The sequence below is a fragment of the Trachurus japonicus genome, chromosome 22, assembly GCF_045865225.1.
Source record: "Trachurus japonicus isolate A0001 chromosome 22, Traja_1.0".
Lineage (NCBI taxonomy): Eukaryota > Metazoa > Chordata > Actinopteri > Carangiformes > Carangidae > Trachurus > Trachurus japonicus.
In genome coordinates this window covers 934,578-953,081 of record NC_140928.1, presented here as the reverse complement: position 1 = coordinate 953,081, position 18,504 = coordinate 934,578, and the positions used below count along the sequence as shown (strand labels likewise).

The following is an 18,504-nucleotide window of genomic DNA, read 5'->3' as shown; positions in this document are numbered from 1 at the left end:
TCTGATCAGATTGTCAGACTCTCTGTCTTCAGTCTGACTCTGTCTCTTCTCTCTCAGCAGATGGTGGTCTGCAGGAGGTTTTAGATCAACATAAGATCAGTCTGAGGAGCAGATGTGAACGAGTGACTGAAGGAACTGAGGGAACAGGAAGTGGAACAGGAAGTGGAACCCTCCTCAACAGCATCTACACTGAGCTCTACATCACAGAGGGACAGAGTGAAGACGTTAATACCCAACATGAGGTGAGACAGCTGGAGACAACGTCCAAGAAGAAGACCCTCCATGACACTCCAATCAAGTGCAACGACATCTTTAAAGACTCACCTGACCAACAGAGAGAGGACGTCTCTACGGTCTCACCTGTCCAACAGAGAGAGGACGTCTCTACGGTCTCACCTGTCCAACAGAGAGAGGACGTCTCTACGGTCTCACCTGTCCAACAGAGAGAGGACGTCTCTACGGTCTCACCTGTCCAACAGAGACCCATCAGAGTGGTTCTGACCAACGGCGTCGCTGGCGTTGGAAAAACCTTCTCGGTGCAGAAGTTCACTCTGGACTGGGCCGAGGGCTTGGAGAACCAAGATGTCAGTCTGCTGGTTCTGCTTTCGTTCAGGGAGCTGAACCTGATCAGAGATCAGCGGTTGAGTCTTCTCAGGCTGCTCCATGTTTTCCATCCAACATTACAGAAGGTCACAGCAGAGCAGCTGGCTGTCTGTAAACTTCTCTTCATCTTTGACGGCCTGGATGAAAGCCGACTGTCACTGGACTTCAACAACAGGGAGGTCGTGTCTGATGTCACACAGACGTCATCAGTCAACGTGCTGCTGACAAACCTCATCCAGGGGAATCTGCTTCCCTCGGCTCTGGTCTGGATCACCTCCAGACCTGCGGCAGCCAATCAGATCCCTCCTACATGTGTCGACAGGGTAACAGAGGTCCGAGGCTTCACTGACGCCCAGATGGAGGAGTACTTCAAGAGGAGGTCCAGTGATGAAGATCTGTCCAGAGGAATCATCTCACACATCAAGACGTCCAGGACCCTCCACATCATGTGTCAAGTCCCAGTCTTCTGCTGGATCAGTGCTACAGTTCTGGAGCACATGTTGACCACAGGCCAGAGAGGAGAGCTGCCCAAGACCACGACGGACCTGTTCTCACACTTCCTGCTGGTCCAGACAAAGAGGAAGAAGAACAAGTACGGTGAAGGACATGAGACGAGTCCACAGGAGCTGACGAAGGCCGACAGGGAAGTTCTTCTGAAGCTGGGGAGGCTGGCGTTTGAACAGCTGCAGGAAGGAAACATCATGTTCTACCAAGAAGACCTGGAGCAGTGTGGTCTGGATGTCACAGAGGCCTTGGTGAACTCAGGACTCTGTACTGAGATCTTCAAAAGAGAGAGTGTGATCTTCCAGAAAACAGTCTACTGCTTTGTTCATCTGAGTGTTCAGGAGTTTCTGGCTGCAGTCTACATGTTCCACTGTTTCACCAACAGGAACACACAGGTCCTCAAGAACTTCCTGGGAGAACAACATGTTAATTTAACCCTGGACAACTTCCTGCAGAGAGCCATGCAGAAATCCCTCAGCAGTAGAAACGGTCACCTGGACCTGTTTGTTCGCTTCCTTCATGGCCTCTCTCTGGAGTCCAACCAGAGGCTGTTAGGAGGGCTGCTGGGTCAGACAGACAACAGTCCAGAAACCATCCAGAGAACCATCAACAAACTGAAGAAGATAAGGAAGACAAACATCTCTCCTGACAGAAGCATCAACATCTTCCACTGTCTGACGGAGATGAAGGACCAGTCAGTTCATCAGGAGATCCAACAGTTCCTGAAGTCAGAGAACAGATCAGAGAAGGAACTCTCTGAGATCCAGTGTTCAGCTCTGGCCTACATGCTGCTGATGTCAGAGCAGGTTCTGGATGAATTGGACCTGAAGAAGTACAACACATCAGCAGAGGGACGATGGAGACTGATCCCAGCTGTGAGGAACTGCAGGAAGGCTCGGTGAGTCCAGACATGATCAATATAATTATTGATTAGTGGTTTAGTCAAGTTCAGATAAACACAGTTTTCATTTATTCTCATTAAAGCAGATATCAGTGGAATGTTTTTGTTAAGTCCTAAATGGTCCTATTTTCCGTCAGCAATCACTTACATGAAGTATTTCAGCCTAAACACGAGTCTCTCCGTCACTCTGCTCTGCTGTAACCCGAGGAGAAAATTTTCCTTGTGGGATACAAGTGTTATCCAATGAGGGGAGAGAACGGCATGAAGGGCTGTGTGTGCAGCCAAGGGATGCGCGTGAATGTGGTGACGTAGCACGAGGACCAATTGATGCCTGACAAGGGCGGGGGCTGCTAACTCATGGTGCGTTCAAGGAAACTCGTACTTTGTGTTTTTCCTTCCTGTGAAGTCATACCAGTTCGATCTGGTACGAGTTCACGGGTCGGAAGTTACGAGTGGCCGTTATAGGGAACTTTCACAGACAACAGGACGGTAAAAACACGAGCTACGGGTTACCTGGAACGCTACCAAGTCGTAGTTGTGACTTGAAGCTGTAACTTACGGTTTCAAAAGCCTGCCTTGAACACAGCATTAGCCGAAACGGCCGTGCCGCTGTTATCTGCTTTAAGAACAGTTGAGTTGTGTTTTTTGTGGAGGTGTAGTAAAAGCTGTGAGCTCCAACATGCGGATTCTTCAGCTCATTATGATCGTTGCTGTTTAATTAATTAATGTTTAATTAACAGTTCTTTTGAAGTTTTTACGTATTGTGCTGTGGACGTCCGTCATATGGCCGCGGCAGACTGGCTGTCCTCCGCGGTCCTGGTGCTCTGCAGGTCAGCCAGACGCCTCGTCTGCCTCGGCGGACTGACTTCACACTCCGCGGCGGGCGGCTGTGGCATGGCATGGTGTTTCTAGCACCGTGGATGAAAGCGGGCCAACAGTTTTATGCTCTGTCTGATCCCCCAGTGGGAGCCAAATGCTGATCGTTAGCGGGTCGAACCGCGTTTAAAAAACCTGCGTCGACCCGCTAATTTTAGTGGGAAAGCGGCTTGAGGGTTAACAAAGCCTCAGATGAAGCTGTGAGTGATGAGGATCAAACTGAGAGAAGAAGAGCTGAAGCTCAGATGTTCATCACATTATCACGTCCTGTCATCAGATGCATCAACTGTGTTTTTACTGCAGCTTTCATCTCATCTCATTCTGACACGTTTCATATTTTCTCTCTTCACAGACTTGTTGATTGTTCACTCTCAGAGAGTCACTGTGAAGTCGTGGCCTCAGCTCTGTCCAACCCCTCCCACCTGAGACACCTGGACCTGAGCTGGAACAACCTGAGTGACTCATCAGTGAAGGTTCTGTGTGCTGGACTGGAGAGTCCAAACTGTCGACTGGAGACTCTGAGGTGAGTTCACTGACTGATGATGATGATGATGATGATGATGATGATGATGATGATGATGATGATGATGATGATGATGATGATGAGCTGCTCTCAGATGAAGCTGCTAACAGAACAGCTGAATCAGCCACTGTAGCTGAAGCTGAGCAGATGTGATGTAGATCTGAGTTTTCCCTCTTTGCTTGGTTCAGGGTCAAAGGTCAAAGCAGCTTCCCACTGTGAGAGGTCAGGTTAAAGTCCTGTAGCTCAGACAACAGTGTTGGTTTGATGATCCCACTGTGGAGACACTGAGGCTCATGAACATCAACACTGGGCTCCACAGGAAGGAAGCTTCAGCTCATGGTCACATGACATTAAAGGAGTTTACTTCCTGTCCACAGTGTCTGTGAAGCAGCCTCTGGTCACATGACCACTCATTTAGATTCACCGATGATGAGACACTGAACGCTGTCAACAAGGAGCTTTGTCCTCAACTCACTGCTTTTATTCTTTATTCAGATTGGAGTGATGCAGTTTGTCAGAGATCAGCTGTTCTTCTCTGGTCTCAGCTCTGAAGTTCAACCCCTCCCACCTGAGAGAACTGGACCTGAGCAACAACATCCTGCAGGATTCAGGAGTGAAGCATCTGAGTGGTTTTCTGGAGAGTCCAGACTGTAGACTGGAGACTCTGAGGTCAGTTCACTGTTTTATTTATGTTCTCAGATGAATGTGATGTGAAAGCTGTGATATTATAGGCTACTGATCCACACTGAGGGTCGTCATGGTTTTCTTCTTCTCTGCTTTTAGTCCAGTCAACTACAGAAACACGTGTCAGACAATAACTGATCTATAATCAATAGCTGGTGGCCCCTCCTCTTTCCTGAGGTTCTGTGGTGGAAGCCAACATCCCATTTTAAGAAGGTGTGTGTGTGTGTGTGTGTGTGTGTGTGTGTGTGTGTGTGTGTGTGTGTGTGTGTGTGTGTGTGTGTGTGTGTGTGTGTGTGTGTGTGTGTGTGTGTGTGTGTGTGTGTGTGTGTGTGTGTGTGAGTGAGGTTTTACCAACTAAACTGAACCTCTCCATCTGGTTTCCAGGAAGTCATGCTCCTTACTGTATACACCATGGCAGTGAACAAATAGCTGAAACCATGTCTCACATCTTAAATGGTTGCCATGTTTACAGAGGGCTCTACATATGTAGGCATGACAGAATTGTAGATTTGATATCAGCAGATATCTCTTCTATCTTCAGGTCTACCATCATGCTGTATAAACATTCTACTGTGAAGCCGAGTATGTTCAGCCTGTGTAATGATGTCTCAATGTTCTCTAATGTAACAGCTAATACTCCTGATGTTGTTGTTGTTTATGAAAATCATAGAGAGGTGCTCATTCTGGAGGTGGGCTGTACCTGTGACTACAGCCTAGAGGAGGCCTTTCTGACCAAAGTGCTGAAATAGCAGCAGCTGAAGCAGACCATCTCTCAGCTATAGGCTACAGGTGTAAACTTCTAGTCTTTATATGTGGTAGTCTCAGCTATAGGCTACAGGTGTAAACTTCTAGTCTTTATATGTGGTAGTCTCAGCTATAGGCTACAGGTGTAAACTTCTAGTCTTTATATGTGGTAGTCTCAGCTATAGGCTACAGGTGTAAACTTCTAGTCTTTATATCTGGTAGTCTGGGGCATGTGCATCAGTTGGTTGTGAGGGGCCTTCAGATGGCCGCCCCCCCTCCCGAAAAGAAGAGCTAAACAGTTGGCCAGGTGCTGCTCAGTCTCAGTTATTATTGGTAGCCGCTCAGTCTGGAGGAGACCATGTGTTTTGTTTCCTTGATTGTCTGTTTTCTATCTGATCTGAGGTCAGTTTGTATGTAACTGTTGTCAACTGCAATGGCAGTGTTTATGTCCCTTGTGCAAGAACCCTTGTACTTCTTTATATGTGGGCATAAATAAATATTTCAAATCAGTCAGTCAGCAGGTTTTGTCTCTGAACTTCATTCAACATGTTTCTATATGTTTGTTGTCATGGCAACACAGTTCAGCCTGACATGTTTGTTGTCTTTAAAACTTGAGCATCGTCAGTAAACCTCTGATCAATGTGGCTGCTCAACATGAGTTTGTCTGGATGGAGCCACAGGTGAAGAGGCGGAGTCAGCAGCAGCTTCTCATGAATATTAATGAGCTGTTTTCTCTCTATGTGACTGTTTAACCTGCTTCCTGTTGCTTCAGCTGTTGGACTTTGATTTTCTGAACGTGTTCTTTCTGAAGCTTCTTCAGCTCTGAACAGATGATGAGACACTGAACGCTGTCAACAAGGAGCTTTGTCCTCAACTCACTGATTTTATTCTTCATTCAGATGGGACAGCTGCAGTTTGTCAGAGATCAGCTGTTCTTCTCTGGTCTCAGCTCTGAAGTCCAACCCCTCCCACCTGAGACACCTGGACCTGAGTGACAACAACCTGCAGGATTCAGGAGTGAATGATCTGTGTTGTCTTCTGGAGAGTCCAGACTGTAGACTGGAGACTCTGAGGTCAGTTCACTGACTGTTTTTTATGTGTCTATTTTTACGTGTCAACATAAAATTGTATTTATTTCTGGATGTACACTAATAACAACATAACTGTAGTTATAAGTGTGTGTGTGTGTGTGTGTATGTGTGTGATTGTGTGAGTGTGAGTGTGTGTGTGTGTGTGTGTGTGTGTGTGTGTGTGTGTGCGCGTGTGTGTGCGTGTGTGTGCATGTGATCTGATCAATCATCAATCATTCTTCATCTGCATTATTCTTTATTCAGATTGACGAAGTGCAGTTTGTCAGAGATCAGCTGTTCTTCTCTGGTCTCAGCTCTGAAGTCCAACCCCTCCCACCTGAGACTCCTGAACCTGGGTGACAACAACCTGAGCTCTTTTTCAGCTCTGCAGCTGCTTCGTGATCTTGTGAAGAGTCCAGACTTTCAACTGGAGACTCTGCTGTGAGTCTGATCTGTAACTGATTCCACAGCTCATGACTGTGGGAGTAAAATAAAATGTAAAGTGTAAAGTGCAGCAGGTGAACCTGTCAGGATGTGACATCACATATGACATCATATGTGACATCACAGACACAGAAAACGCTGCAGCAGCTTCAATGTGTCAATCATCAGTGATCCAGTTACAGGTAAAGGTGTTGAGTCAAACAGGAACAATGAGGTTCACCTGTCACTCACCTGAGAGTCTAGAAAACTCCTTGTTCACCAGAATCAATATGAACCATCAGCTGTTCTGTTTCTGTTGGACTCAACTGATCAGCAGATTTACTCAATAAACGATCAATACAAGTTTCTCTATCAAATGTCAACAGCCAATCAGAAGCTGAAACACACTGAAGAGTTGGACTCATCACCTCCCTAAACCTTCTCCGTCTTCTCCTCTACAGGGCATGGTGAGAGAGTGAGGTGTGTGTGTGTGTGTGTGTGTGTGTGTGTGTGTGTGTGTGTGTGTGTGTCTGGACAACATCAAGATCGTCTCCGGTTCCTCTTCAGTGTCACAGCTGCAGCTCAGGAGGAACTTCCTGTTTGGGGGAATTTCACAATAAAATGACTTTGACTGTGAAGACGAGTTGGACACAGACGGTTGACGTCTCGTGGTCTTCATCTTCTTGTCCAGAGGGAATACAAGGTTCTTCTCCTCCATGTCTTCATGACAGTGGTGTCCATCACAGAGCTGAGTCAGCAGCTCTCACTAGGGGTGGGGGAAAAAATCGATTCATGTAAGAATCGAGATTCTTATTCTCTAAGATTCTGAATCGATTCATAATCTTCAAAAATCAATTTTTTATTCATTTTCCTCCGTCTCAATACGCGCCCTCACAGCGCTGCAGCACGCCATCGCCATGGCGCTAAAAGACGCTCGTTAACCGCCTACAAACGTTAACTGATCTGATTTAAATGCTCTATTGAATGTCTGTGACTAGGCTTGTGCCCATCAGCACCCGACCGTCTATTGAGGAGAGAGGGCGATCGCTGTTTTGTTTTTTTTTTCGCCGTTAAACACACGCGCTCCAGCTGAGCAGCCACATCCACTGAGCTCTGGATCAGCTGATCGGTGCTCAGGTGACGTTAGATCTTCACTTTTTTAAACTCATACAAAGTGCAGCCAAACAGCAGGCTGAAGAGAGAGGACCAGCAGCAGCAGCAGCTCCTCTGACAGCTCCTCTGTGGCGCTGCAGAGTCAGACAGGCTGCAGGTGAGCTGGCGTGAGAGCGGAGTGCCTCTTTTTTTTTTTTTTTTTTTTTAGCAGCGCCTTTGTTACAGGTGATACATGTCTATGTGCATGTGCATGAGAACTGATTTTGAATCGAATAGACACCCAAATATTCACATCCCTTCAGTCCAGGCTTTTGAAAAGAGAGTAGCTTATAAAATCAGCTTCATGTAGCAGTTTACTTTAAAATGGTTCAAATATATTGCTGCTGAATAAATCTGAAACATGTAATGTGCATTTTTTGGGGGGAAATATGGCTTTTGATATAATCGTCTGTAGACATCATCATCATTCAACTTTTTCACATGGTCTGGTGTTAATAAAGCAAACTAAAAATCGCAAAAATAAAATCAAGAATCGGTTGAATCGAATCAATTTTGAATCAAATCGTGACCATAAAAATCGGAATCGAATCGAATCGTGAGCCACCCAAAGATTCACATACTTAGCTCTCACTGCTTCATTCATCACCATGGTTTCACATTCACTTCCTGTTCTCCTCCTGACTCCGCCCCCTACATTTTAACGTTAAACAGAGCTTCACCACGTTACAGTTTTAAACACTGACAGTTATGGACCAGAAAAACACATGTCGAGTGTCATAAAAACCCTGACCACTGGATCAGAAGGGACCAGACTCTTTATCAATTCACTTCTGTCATCTTCGTTTAGTAAATAAATAGGTTGATTCTGTTGAGTCCGTCCAAATGTTTTCAGAACCATCAGGCTCTGAATGTGGACCACTGACTTCTCCTGCTGGGTGAGTTGTTTAAGTGTGATCCCTTCACTGTCCCATGTAAATCAGAGCAGCCTGTTCAGTGTAGGACATCCACACAGACAGTTTCTGTCCCTTCCTTTGCTGAAGTCAAAGTGAGGTCACATTAAATTAACAAATGACATTGGATGTTTCTGTCAGACTTCCACTTCTACAATCACCATGGAGACCAGACATATAGACTCACTGTATTAGTGATATGTGTAACGGAGGCCCCTGGGTATAGTCACAGTCACGGGGTACCAGTGAGGAGAAGTTTGTTATTTTCCTTGATGTTGTTCTGTGATGTCCCATTATTTCAGAACAAATAAAGTTTATTTTTTTAAAAGTCCAGTAAACTCATCGTCATGTTGGAGAAACCAGTGTGAGATGATCCGAGCAGCATCAGAAGATCCAGGTCCACTGTGGTCACAGAGGGACGGTCATGGTTAGAGACAACTCTCAGGTCGACTGAGGCCTTTAGAGAGGAACTCTGTAGTATTTCCACCTTAACCCCGTAGTATTTCCACCTTAATTCAGCTCCATGTGTCCCTTAGTTCCATGTGTCCCTTGTCTCCAGCTCCAGAGTCCTAGTTCTGGTTAAATCAATGCCTTGTAACTAGTTCCAGGGAGAATGGAGCGTCTCTTGGCTGAAAACCAACCTTGTAAGATCAGAACCTCCAACCCGGTGTCCCAGCTCTCGTCTCCATGGCGACACCGCCACACAAACGTAACGTGCTAACCCGTAATCTCTTGTTTATGACAGATAAGACTACACAGATATAGTACACATGGTAACATGATAGATGATAAATAACCTTTTCCACCGCTCCATGGATTGATCTCTCACTGGCTTCGTTGGAAACAAATGCACATGGAGGAGAGGAGGGTTAGAGACACAGAGGAGGAGAGAACAGACTTGGAGAGTTCAGATTTCTTTCACCTTATCACCTTTTTAAATAGCTTTATCCTTACTTTCAGTTAACTGGCTTTCAGCTTGCCTTACTGAAAATTAAAGCTTTTCCTTATTTATTTAGTGAGTTGGCTTCAATACCAGTATCATCAACCTTATTCTTGTTATAAAACTGTTGTGGTACAACAGTAATATTGTGACTAACAATTTGTGTTTTATTTTTTTATTAAACCAATGTTTGAAAAGGGCATATTATTTGTAAATGACCGGTAAATGACTGGTTAAACAGTTTAAACTGTTCCATTCCAAGCATCCTTGGATTTATAACACGTTTTGATAGTTAATGTTGTGCGTCTAAATTGTACCTCCACAGTCCCCTCTTGTGGTAGCTCTGGTCCCTTTTCTTATCTCTCTGTCACTTTCAGCTAGGGGAGGGAACGGAGGAAGTGAAACAGTTAAGCGCCATTTTAGAGTGAACGGAGCAGAAGGAGGGAAACTGAAGCCTGAGACAAGTGAGTGTTAACACAAAATTATTATTATCATTATTATTATTATTGTAGTTGTTGTTGTTTAAGTGTCAGACAGAGTTTGTCTCTATGGACTGTGGAGCCAGACAGCTGCTCAGCCCAAAAACTCGGCTGAAGACAAAAGTTGACCGCACCTTTGCTGCAAGGCAAGGCAATTTTATTTGTATAGCCCGTTTTTACAAACACTTTGTCTCAAAGGGCTTTACATGGCATTGCAACAACATCCTCTGTCCTTAGACCCTCACATCGACTGAGGAAAAACTCCATAGAAAACCCTTTTTAACAGGGAAAAATTGGAGAAACCTCCTCAGCAGAGGAGGGATCCCTCACCCAGGACGGGCAGCCGTGCAATAGATGTTGTTACAGACAAGAAAACAGTTTATAGTTTATGACACAGAATGTGGGAAACATGATGCATCTGGTATTTAGAGTCAATAGAGTCTTTAAATCTTCCCTAAAAACTTACTTTTTCTCCCTGGCATTCCGTTGAGTTGACTCATTTACTTACTCATTTGCATTTTATTTATTTATTTATAGTTTGCATTCTATTGCACTTTACTTGTGTATTTTATAGTATTTAAATTATGGTATGTTCATAGTGATCTGTACAGCACTTTGGTCAACTTCAGTTCTTTTGAAAGCGCTCTGTAAATAAAGTTTGAGTTGACTGTGGAGGGAAGAAGAGTCAGGCGTAGTCCGTACAGACGTCAGCACATTGTCTCAGTTTGACCTCGACACAACTTATTCAGATTCAGAACAAACATCAACTTGAACTGAACGATGGCCTGAGAAGACTCCAGAGGTCAAAGGTCATTGTAGTTGACACAAGATTAAACTTGTTGTCTTGATTCTGTGTGTGTGTCAGGTTTCATCGGTCCATACAGGTGTAATACCAGGAGTTACCCAGCAGGTGAAGCCAGTCTACTGTGTAAAGAGACTTCCTCTCTGCAACTACGCGCTTAAAACTGAACAATGATTTCCTGTAAACACAGAAGGAGGAAGTAAAACAGTTCAGACACCATTTCAGAATGAACGGAGCAGAAGGAGAGAAACTGAAGTCTGAGACAAGTGAGTATTAACACAATATTATTATTATTATTTGTTATCACTGTTGTTATTGTTGAAGCATCAGAGTTAAGTCAGTTTGTCTGTGTGGACTGTGGAGAGAAGAAGAGTCAGACGTAGTCCGTACAGACGTCATCACATTGTCTCAGTTTGACCTCGACTGTAAACTTCTTCAGATTCAGAACAAACATCAACTTGAACTCAAGGACCTGAGAAAACTTCAGAGGTCAAAGGTCAAAGGTCGTGGTGACTGGATAAACATGGATTTAATGTGAAAGGACTCTGAGTGGTGGAGGTCAACAACTGTGAGACAGTGATGATAGTTTGTCCTCAGTGTATTTGTGTGTGACAGGTGATCAGACTGTGTGTGTTTCTGGTTTCCCTCTCAGACCGACTGAAGTCCTGAAGATGAGTGTTAAGGTGAAGGAAGAGGAGGACGGACCAGAGTCTCCAGGATCCATCTGTCTGTCTATGAGGAGTGACTGGTCCAAAGGACGTCCTCCAAACTTCAGTCCTGGACCTGGACCTGGACCTGGACCTGGACCTGGACCTTCAGACTCAGAGTAAGAAACCTGATACAAACCTGAAAACTGTCTCTAACAGAGCTGAGTGTGTGAGCTGCAACCTGGACCTGAGGCGGCAGTGGCTCAGGTGGTAGAGCGGGTCGTCCAGTGATCAGAGGGTTGGCAGTTCGAATGAACAACAGTGTACACTTACAGATCTGTTCAATAGGCAAATAATTAGGAAGGTTAATGCCATTCTTTCTGATAGCTCCCATCCCTTACACTCTGAGTTCCAGCTTTTGCCTTCTGGCTCCCGATACGACTCAGACTTCCTCGTATAAAAAGTAACAGGTACAAGCACTCCTTGATCCCTACAGCCATCTCCCTTTTGAATTATGTACAGGGTAGAAGTCATACCTGACTGTTTGACTGATATTCTGTGGTTCTGTTCTCTGTTTCTTGTTTCTTGTGATGTTGATGATGATGTAGATATGGAGGATACGCACTGACCGCACTTTCCCGGTCATTTATGGGCTTTTTTTAGTGGTGCCACTGTTGTTGTTTCCCCCTTTTAATTGTGTGTCTTGTATCTGTGTTCTTTTTACTCGCTGCAACAATAATTGCCCTACGGGGACACAAATAAAAACCTTGAACCGCCAACCCTCTGTCCCACTCTGTCCCGGTTGCTGCCGTAGTGTCCTTGGGCAAGACACCTTACACACCTTGCTCCTGATGGGTCGTGGTTCGCACCTTGCATGGCAGCTCCGCCATCAGTGTGTGAATGGGTCAATGTGATGTATGATGTAGAATATATATTTGGGTATCGTTGCAGGTATAGTAAAGCACTATATAAATACAGAACATTTACCATTTACCATCACTGAACAGGAAATAACTTCCTGGTGTGTGTGTGTGTGTTGTCTTGTGTCCATGTGTCTCAATTAATTATGTGTCTTTTTTGTGTTTTTAGTTGGATACTTTCCTGTCGCTTTATATTGTTCTGTTACAACTTGTTTTGGTTTTTTTCGTCCTTTTGGTTTGTTTTCTGTTTTTCTGTCCTCCCTTATGTTTGTGATGTTGATGGGTTGTGTGTTACTGCCACCTGATTTATTGTGTCATTTTTCTTATATGAAAAAAAGAATGAAAAGAAAAAAGAGATAGAAAAATTAATGAGAATGAAAGAAAGAAAAAAAAAGGTCCCCACTAGGGAGGGTGGTGAGGTTAAAAAAAAGTGATGTGTCTAACCCTAACCCTGGGCTGTAGGGGGCGGTGTTCATTCATTCAGAAATTTTATTTAGGATAAACCCCTTGAGAGGAATCCTCTCGTTTTCGAGGGGGTCCTAATAGGTGTCCAGTAGATCCAGATGCTGATCCAGTGGGTCCAGATGTTGAGCAGTGTCAGTGTGTGATCCTCTGTAGAGCTGATGTGAGACAGATGTTCAGCAGCTGGACACTGGACCCAGTTAATGACTGACTGACTCTCCACTGTTGTCTATGATGCTGCTGTGTGTGGTGCTGGACGCTGATGTCACTGGAGACTTCCCACAATGCATCTGTGACCAGAGAACTGATCAGTGATCAATGTGGTGTCAATAAAAACATGTTTGTGTTTGCAGACTGAGAGCAGAGTCTCCAGGATCCAGCTGTCTGTCCATGAAGAGTGACCGGTCCAAAGATCAACCTATTTACTTCAGACCTGGACCTGGACCTGGACCTGGACCTGGACCTGGACCTGGACCTGGACCTGGACCTGGATCCATCTGTCTGTCCATGAAGAGTGACCGGTCCAAAGATCAACCTATTTACTTCAGACCTGGACCTGGACCTGGACCTGGACCTCCAGAGTCACGGTAAGAGACGGTTTCTACTGTAAACTGAGCTGAAGATAATTCAGTCTTTAGACTCATGTGAAGGAAACAGAGAGAAACCAGGAACCAGATCCATCAGACTCTGAAGGTTCACAACAAACCTCAGAGACAGAAACATGCACACACTCTGTCAGCAGCCAATCAGAGCTCAGATGTGGAGCTGTGACATGTTGTTGATCCAGAAATGTCTTGACAGGAGGAAGAGGAGTGGTGTCTCTATGGACCAGCAGCTGTCCAGCTGTGGTCTCTGTCAGGACGTCCTGAAGGATCCAGTCTCCACCAGCTGTGGACACTGGTTCTGCAGACAGTGCTTCACCTCAGACTGGGACCAGTCTGGTTCTTCAGGACCCCCCTCCTGTCCCCAGTGTGGAAGAAGACCCAGAACCAGAGGTGAGCTGCAGACAGCCAATCAGAGCTGCTGATGTGGTCATTTGTGAAACCAGGACCTGTTGTTATGGGGGTTATGATAGTATCATATAGCCTACCACTGGTTGTGGTTTTAACAGTAACAGTAACAGTAACAGTAACAGAAGACTTTATTAATCCCCGCCGGGCAATTCAGTTTCTACAATCCATCATACACATACAGTCAGTCACACACAACCAAACACACATGTCAGAGGTAGCATGATGGAACATAGGAATGTACAAATGCAACTCATATCTAAAAGTGTAAATAAAACTTGTAACACACGAGGCAATGACGGTCAAGTGCAATCTTAGGAGAATAAAAAGTAACAATGTTAAGAATAAAAATAAGAGGTAAAAAAATATATGTATATGTATTTCTATGAAGATAATATATATATATATATATATGTATACATACATATAAATAAGAAGGATTCACATAGTCAACTCAGCATTTAACAGCACGACTGCTGAGGGAACAAATGACCTGCCATATCTATTGGTCTTTCTGGGAGGCAGCGCATAGCGCCGGCCTGACGGCATAAGTGCAAATTCATTTTTGAGAACATGATCATGATTCATAATGCTTTTGGCTCTTTGTAGGACACGTTTCTCCCAAAGAGAGTTCAAGTCACACAACCTGATGCCAATAATGTTGGAACACACTTTTACAATACTGTTCAAACATTTCCTATCTTTTACCGTTAGAATGTTGAACCAGCAAATGAAGGAAAAGGTGAGGAGGCTCTCGATAAATGATAGATATGCAGTGTGAAGAATAACTTTAGAGACTCCGAAGGAGTTAATCCTGCGCAACAAATAGATTCTCTGCTGGGCACGTTTGGCCACCGTCTCAGTGTTGATGTCGAACCTCAGCTGAGAGTCAAACATCGTGCCCAGATATTTGTAAGAATTTACAACTTCTACATCCTCACTGTGAATCCTGCTTGCTTTGACAATTGGCCTGTTCCTCCTGAAGTCAATGATAAGTTCCTTTGTCTTAGAGACATTTAAATCCAGGAAACTATCATTGCACCACTTGGCATTAATTGCAGTTATATAAACAAAATGTTGTCTGGGAGAAGGGTACTTGTATTAAATTTGGGAAAGGGTACTCAAGCCAAACAAATATGGTGTCTATTGTATGATTATAATGATTTCTTAGATAGAAAATCGGTAAAGGAAAAACCGGTTTTGGCAGGTCAGACCTCCTTTAAAACCGGAAATCGGTATCGGCCAAGAATTTTGCAATCGGTGCATCTCTACTGCTGATGTGGTCATTTGTGAAACCAGTACCTGTTGTTTTCTCCAGAGTCATTGTTCCATCACACAGCACTGACATTTAAAATTATGATTCAAACCTTCTCTTTGTTGTCTGTAGTTTTTCTGTAGCTGATGAAAATAATCCGATCAGATTGTCCGACTCTCTGTCTTCAGTCTGACTCTGTCTCTTGTCTCTCAGCAGATCGTGGTCTGCAGGAGGTTTTAGATCAACATAAGATCAGTCTGAGGAGCAGATGTGAACGAGTGACTGAAGGAACGGAGGGAACAGGAAGTGGAACAGGAAGTGAAACCCTCCTCAACAGGATCTACACTGAGCTCTACATCACAGAGGGACAGAGTGAAGACGTTAATACCCAACATGAGGTGAGACAGCTGGAGACAACGTCCAAGAAGACCCTCCATGACACTACAATCAAGTGCAACGACATCTTTAAAGACTTACCTGTCCAACAGAGAGAGGACGTCTCTACAGTCTCACCTGTCCAACAGAGAGAGGATGTCTCTCCGGTCTCACCTGTCCAACAGAGACCCATCAGAGTGGTTCTGACCAACGGTGTCGCTGGCGTTGGAAAAACCTTCTCGGTGCAGAAGTTCACTCTGGACTGGGCCGAGGGCTTGGAGAACCAAGATGTCAGTCTGCTGGTTCTGCTTTCGTTCAGGGAGCTGAACCTGATCAGAGATCAGCGGTTGAGTCTTCTCAGGCTGCTCCATGTTTTCCATCCAACATTACAGAAGGTCACAGCAGAGCAGCTGGCTGTCTGTAAACTTCTCTTCATCTTTGACGGCCTGGATGAAAGCCGACTGTCACTGGACTTCAACAACAGGGAGGTTGTGTCTGATGTCACACAGACGTCATCGGTCAACCTGCTGCTGACAAACCTCATCCAGGGGAATCTGCTTCCCTCGGCTCTGGTCTGGATCACCTCCAGACCTGCAGCAGCCAATCAGATCCCTCCTTCATGTGTCGACAGGGTAACAGAGGTCCGAGGCTTCACTGACGCCCAGATGGAGGAGTACTTCAGGAGGAGGTCCAGTGATGAAGATCTGTCCAGAAGAATCATCTCACACATCAAGACGTCCAGGACCCTCCACATCATGTGTCAAGTCCCAGTCTTCTGCTGGATCAGTGCTACAGTTCTGGAGCACATGTTGACCACAGACCAGAGAGGAGAGCTGCCCAAGACCACGACGGACCTGTTCTCACACTTCCTGCTGGTCCAGACAAAGAGGAAGAAGAACAAGTACGGTGAAGGACATGAGACAAGTCCACAGGAGCTGATGGAGGCCGACAGGGAAGTTCTTCTGAAGCTGGGGAGGCTGGCGTTTGAACAGCTGGAGGAAGGAAACATCATGTTCTACCAAGAAGACCTGGAGCACTGTGGTCTGGATGTCACAGAGGCCTTGGTGAACTCAGGACTCTGTACTGAGATCTTCAAAAGAGAGAGTGTGATCTTCCAGAAAACAGTCTACTGCTTTGTTCATCTGAGTGTTCAGGAGTTTCTGGCTGCAGTCTACATGTTCCACTGTTTCACCAACAGATACACAGAGGTGCTGAAGAACTTCCTGGGAAAACAACATGATGATTTAACACTGGTTGACTTCCTGCAGACAGCCATGCAGAAATCCCTCAGCAGTAGAAATGGTCACCTGGACCTGTTTGTTCGCTTCCTTCATGGCCTCTCTCTGGAGTCCAACCAGAGGCTGTTAGGAGGTCTGCTGGGTCAGACAGACAACAGTCCAGAAACCATCCAGAGAACCATCAACAACCTGAAGAAGATGAACAGTTGTGAAATCTCTCCTGACAGAAGCATCAACATCTTCCACTGTCTGACGGAGATGAAGGACCAGTCAGTTCATCAGGAGATCCAACAGTTCCTGAAGTCAGAGAACAGATCAGAGAAGAAACTCTCTGAGATCCAGTGTTCAGCTCTGGCCTACATGCTGCAGATGTCAGAGCAGGTTCTGGACGAGTTGGACCTGAAGAAATACAACACATCAGAGGAGGGACGATGGAGACTGATCCCAGCTGTGAGGAACTGCAGGAAGGCTGAGTGAGTCCAGACATGATCAATATAATTAATTATCAGTAGTTTAGTCAAGTTCAGATAAACACATTTATTAGGGCCACGGGCCATCGCACCTGGCACTGGTCCCAACAGCTATGAAATAGCTGCAGGGACCAGGGCACTACTGTTATTGTGTGGATTTTTTCCTACTTATTAGTGTGAATGCTGAAAGCATCACACTATTGTTATTCTGTTCGGCCATTTTGTTTAAACTTATTAGTGTGAATGCTGGAAGCATTCACACTATTGTTATTCAAATCTTTATACTTATTAGTGTGAATGCTGAAAGCATTCACAGTATTGTTATTCTGTTTGGCCATTTTATTTCTTTAAACTTATTAGTGTGAATGCTGGAAGCATTCACAGTATTGTTATTCTGTTCGGCCATTTTGTTTCTTTAAACTTATTATTATTATTATTATTATTATTAGTGTGAATGCTGAAAGCATTCACAGTATTGTTATTCTGTTCGGACATTTTGTTTCTTTAAACTTATTATTATTATTATTATTATTATTATTAGTGTGAATGCTGAAAGCATTCACACTAATGTTCTTCTGTTCGGCCATTTTCTTTATACTTTTGACACTTAACTAGTCCTTCATACACTATATTACCAAAAGTATTCGCTCACCCATTCAAATGATCAGAATCAGGTGTCCTAATCACTTGGCCTTTGGTGGAGGAGGAATTATGGTATGGGGTTGTTTTTCAGGAGCTGGGCTTGGCCCCTTAGTTCCAGTGAAAGGAACTTTGAATGCTTCAGGATACCAAAACATTTTGGACAATTCCATGCTCCCAACCTTGTGGGAACAGTTTGGAGCGGGCCCCTTCCTCTTCCAACATGACTGTGCACCAGTGCACAAAGCAAGGTCCATAAAGACGTGGATGACAGAGTCTGGTGTGGATGAACTTGACTGGCCTGCACAGAGTCCTGACCTGAACCCGATAGAACACCTTTGGGATGAATTAGAGCGGAGACTGAGAGCCAGGCCTTCTCGACCAACATCAGTGTGTGACCTCACCAATGCGCTTTTGGAAGAATGGTCAAAAATTCCTATAAACACTCTCCTCAACCTTGTGGACAGTCTTCCCAGAAGAGTTGAAGCTGTAATAGCTGCAAAAGGTGGACCGACATCATATTGAATTCTATGAGTTAGGAATGGGATGGCACTTCAGTTCATAGAATGAGTAAAGGCAGGTGAGCGAATACTTTTGGTAATATAGTGTACTTTGTGCTATTTCAACAATTCTCACATCAAAATGTTCAGCCTTTTCGGGACAGGTGTGCTATGTCTTTTCTCTTTTCAACTATTCATACTTTTTGCAATATTCAACTATTTCTGACTTCTGATAACTTGCTTCATGTTGAAACTGCTGCTCTCAGCCTGAAATTCACAGAAATTTTCATTGTAAGTCATTCAAGCTTGACTCTCAAGCTTTCTTGGTGTTGACACAGTGTGTTTCCAACAGGTGCAGCTTTGGGCTTGTTAACTT

The 18,504-nt window shown here is 44.7% G+C and overlaps 1 protein-coding gene across 1 annotated transcript in view; it reads left to right on the top strand.

Moving 5' to 3' along the window:
- The window catches only part of LOC146963164 (protein NLRC3-like), a 41,084-nt gene that overhangs the window by 6,072 nt on the left and 16,508 nt on the right, over window positions 1-18,504 (top strand). Inside the window, exons 5-7 of the mRNA XM_085768139.1 lie at window positions 58-2,005; window positions 3,237-3,407; window positions 5,735-5,908. Of these exons, the coding sequence (XP_085624265.1) occupies window positions 58-2,005; window positions 3,237-3,407; window positions 5,735-5,908 (2,293 nt within the window). The remainder of the gene's footprint in view (window positions 1-57; window positions 2,006-3,236; window positions 3,408-5,734; window positions 5,909-18,504) is intronic.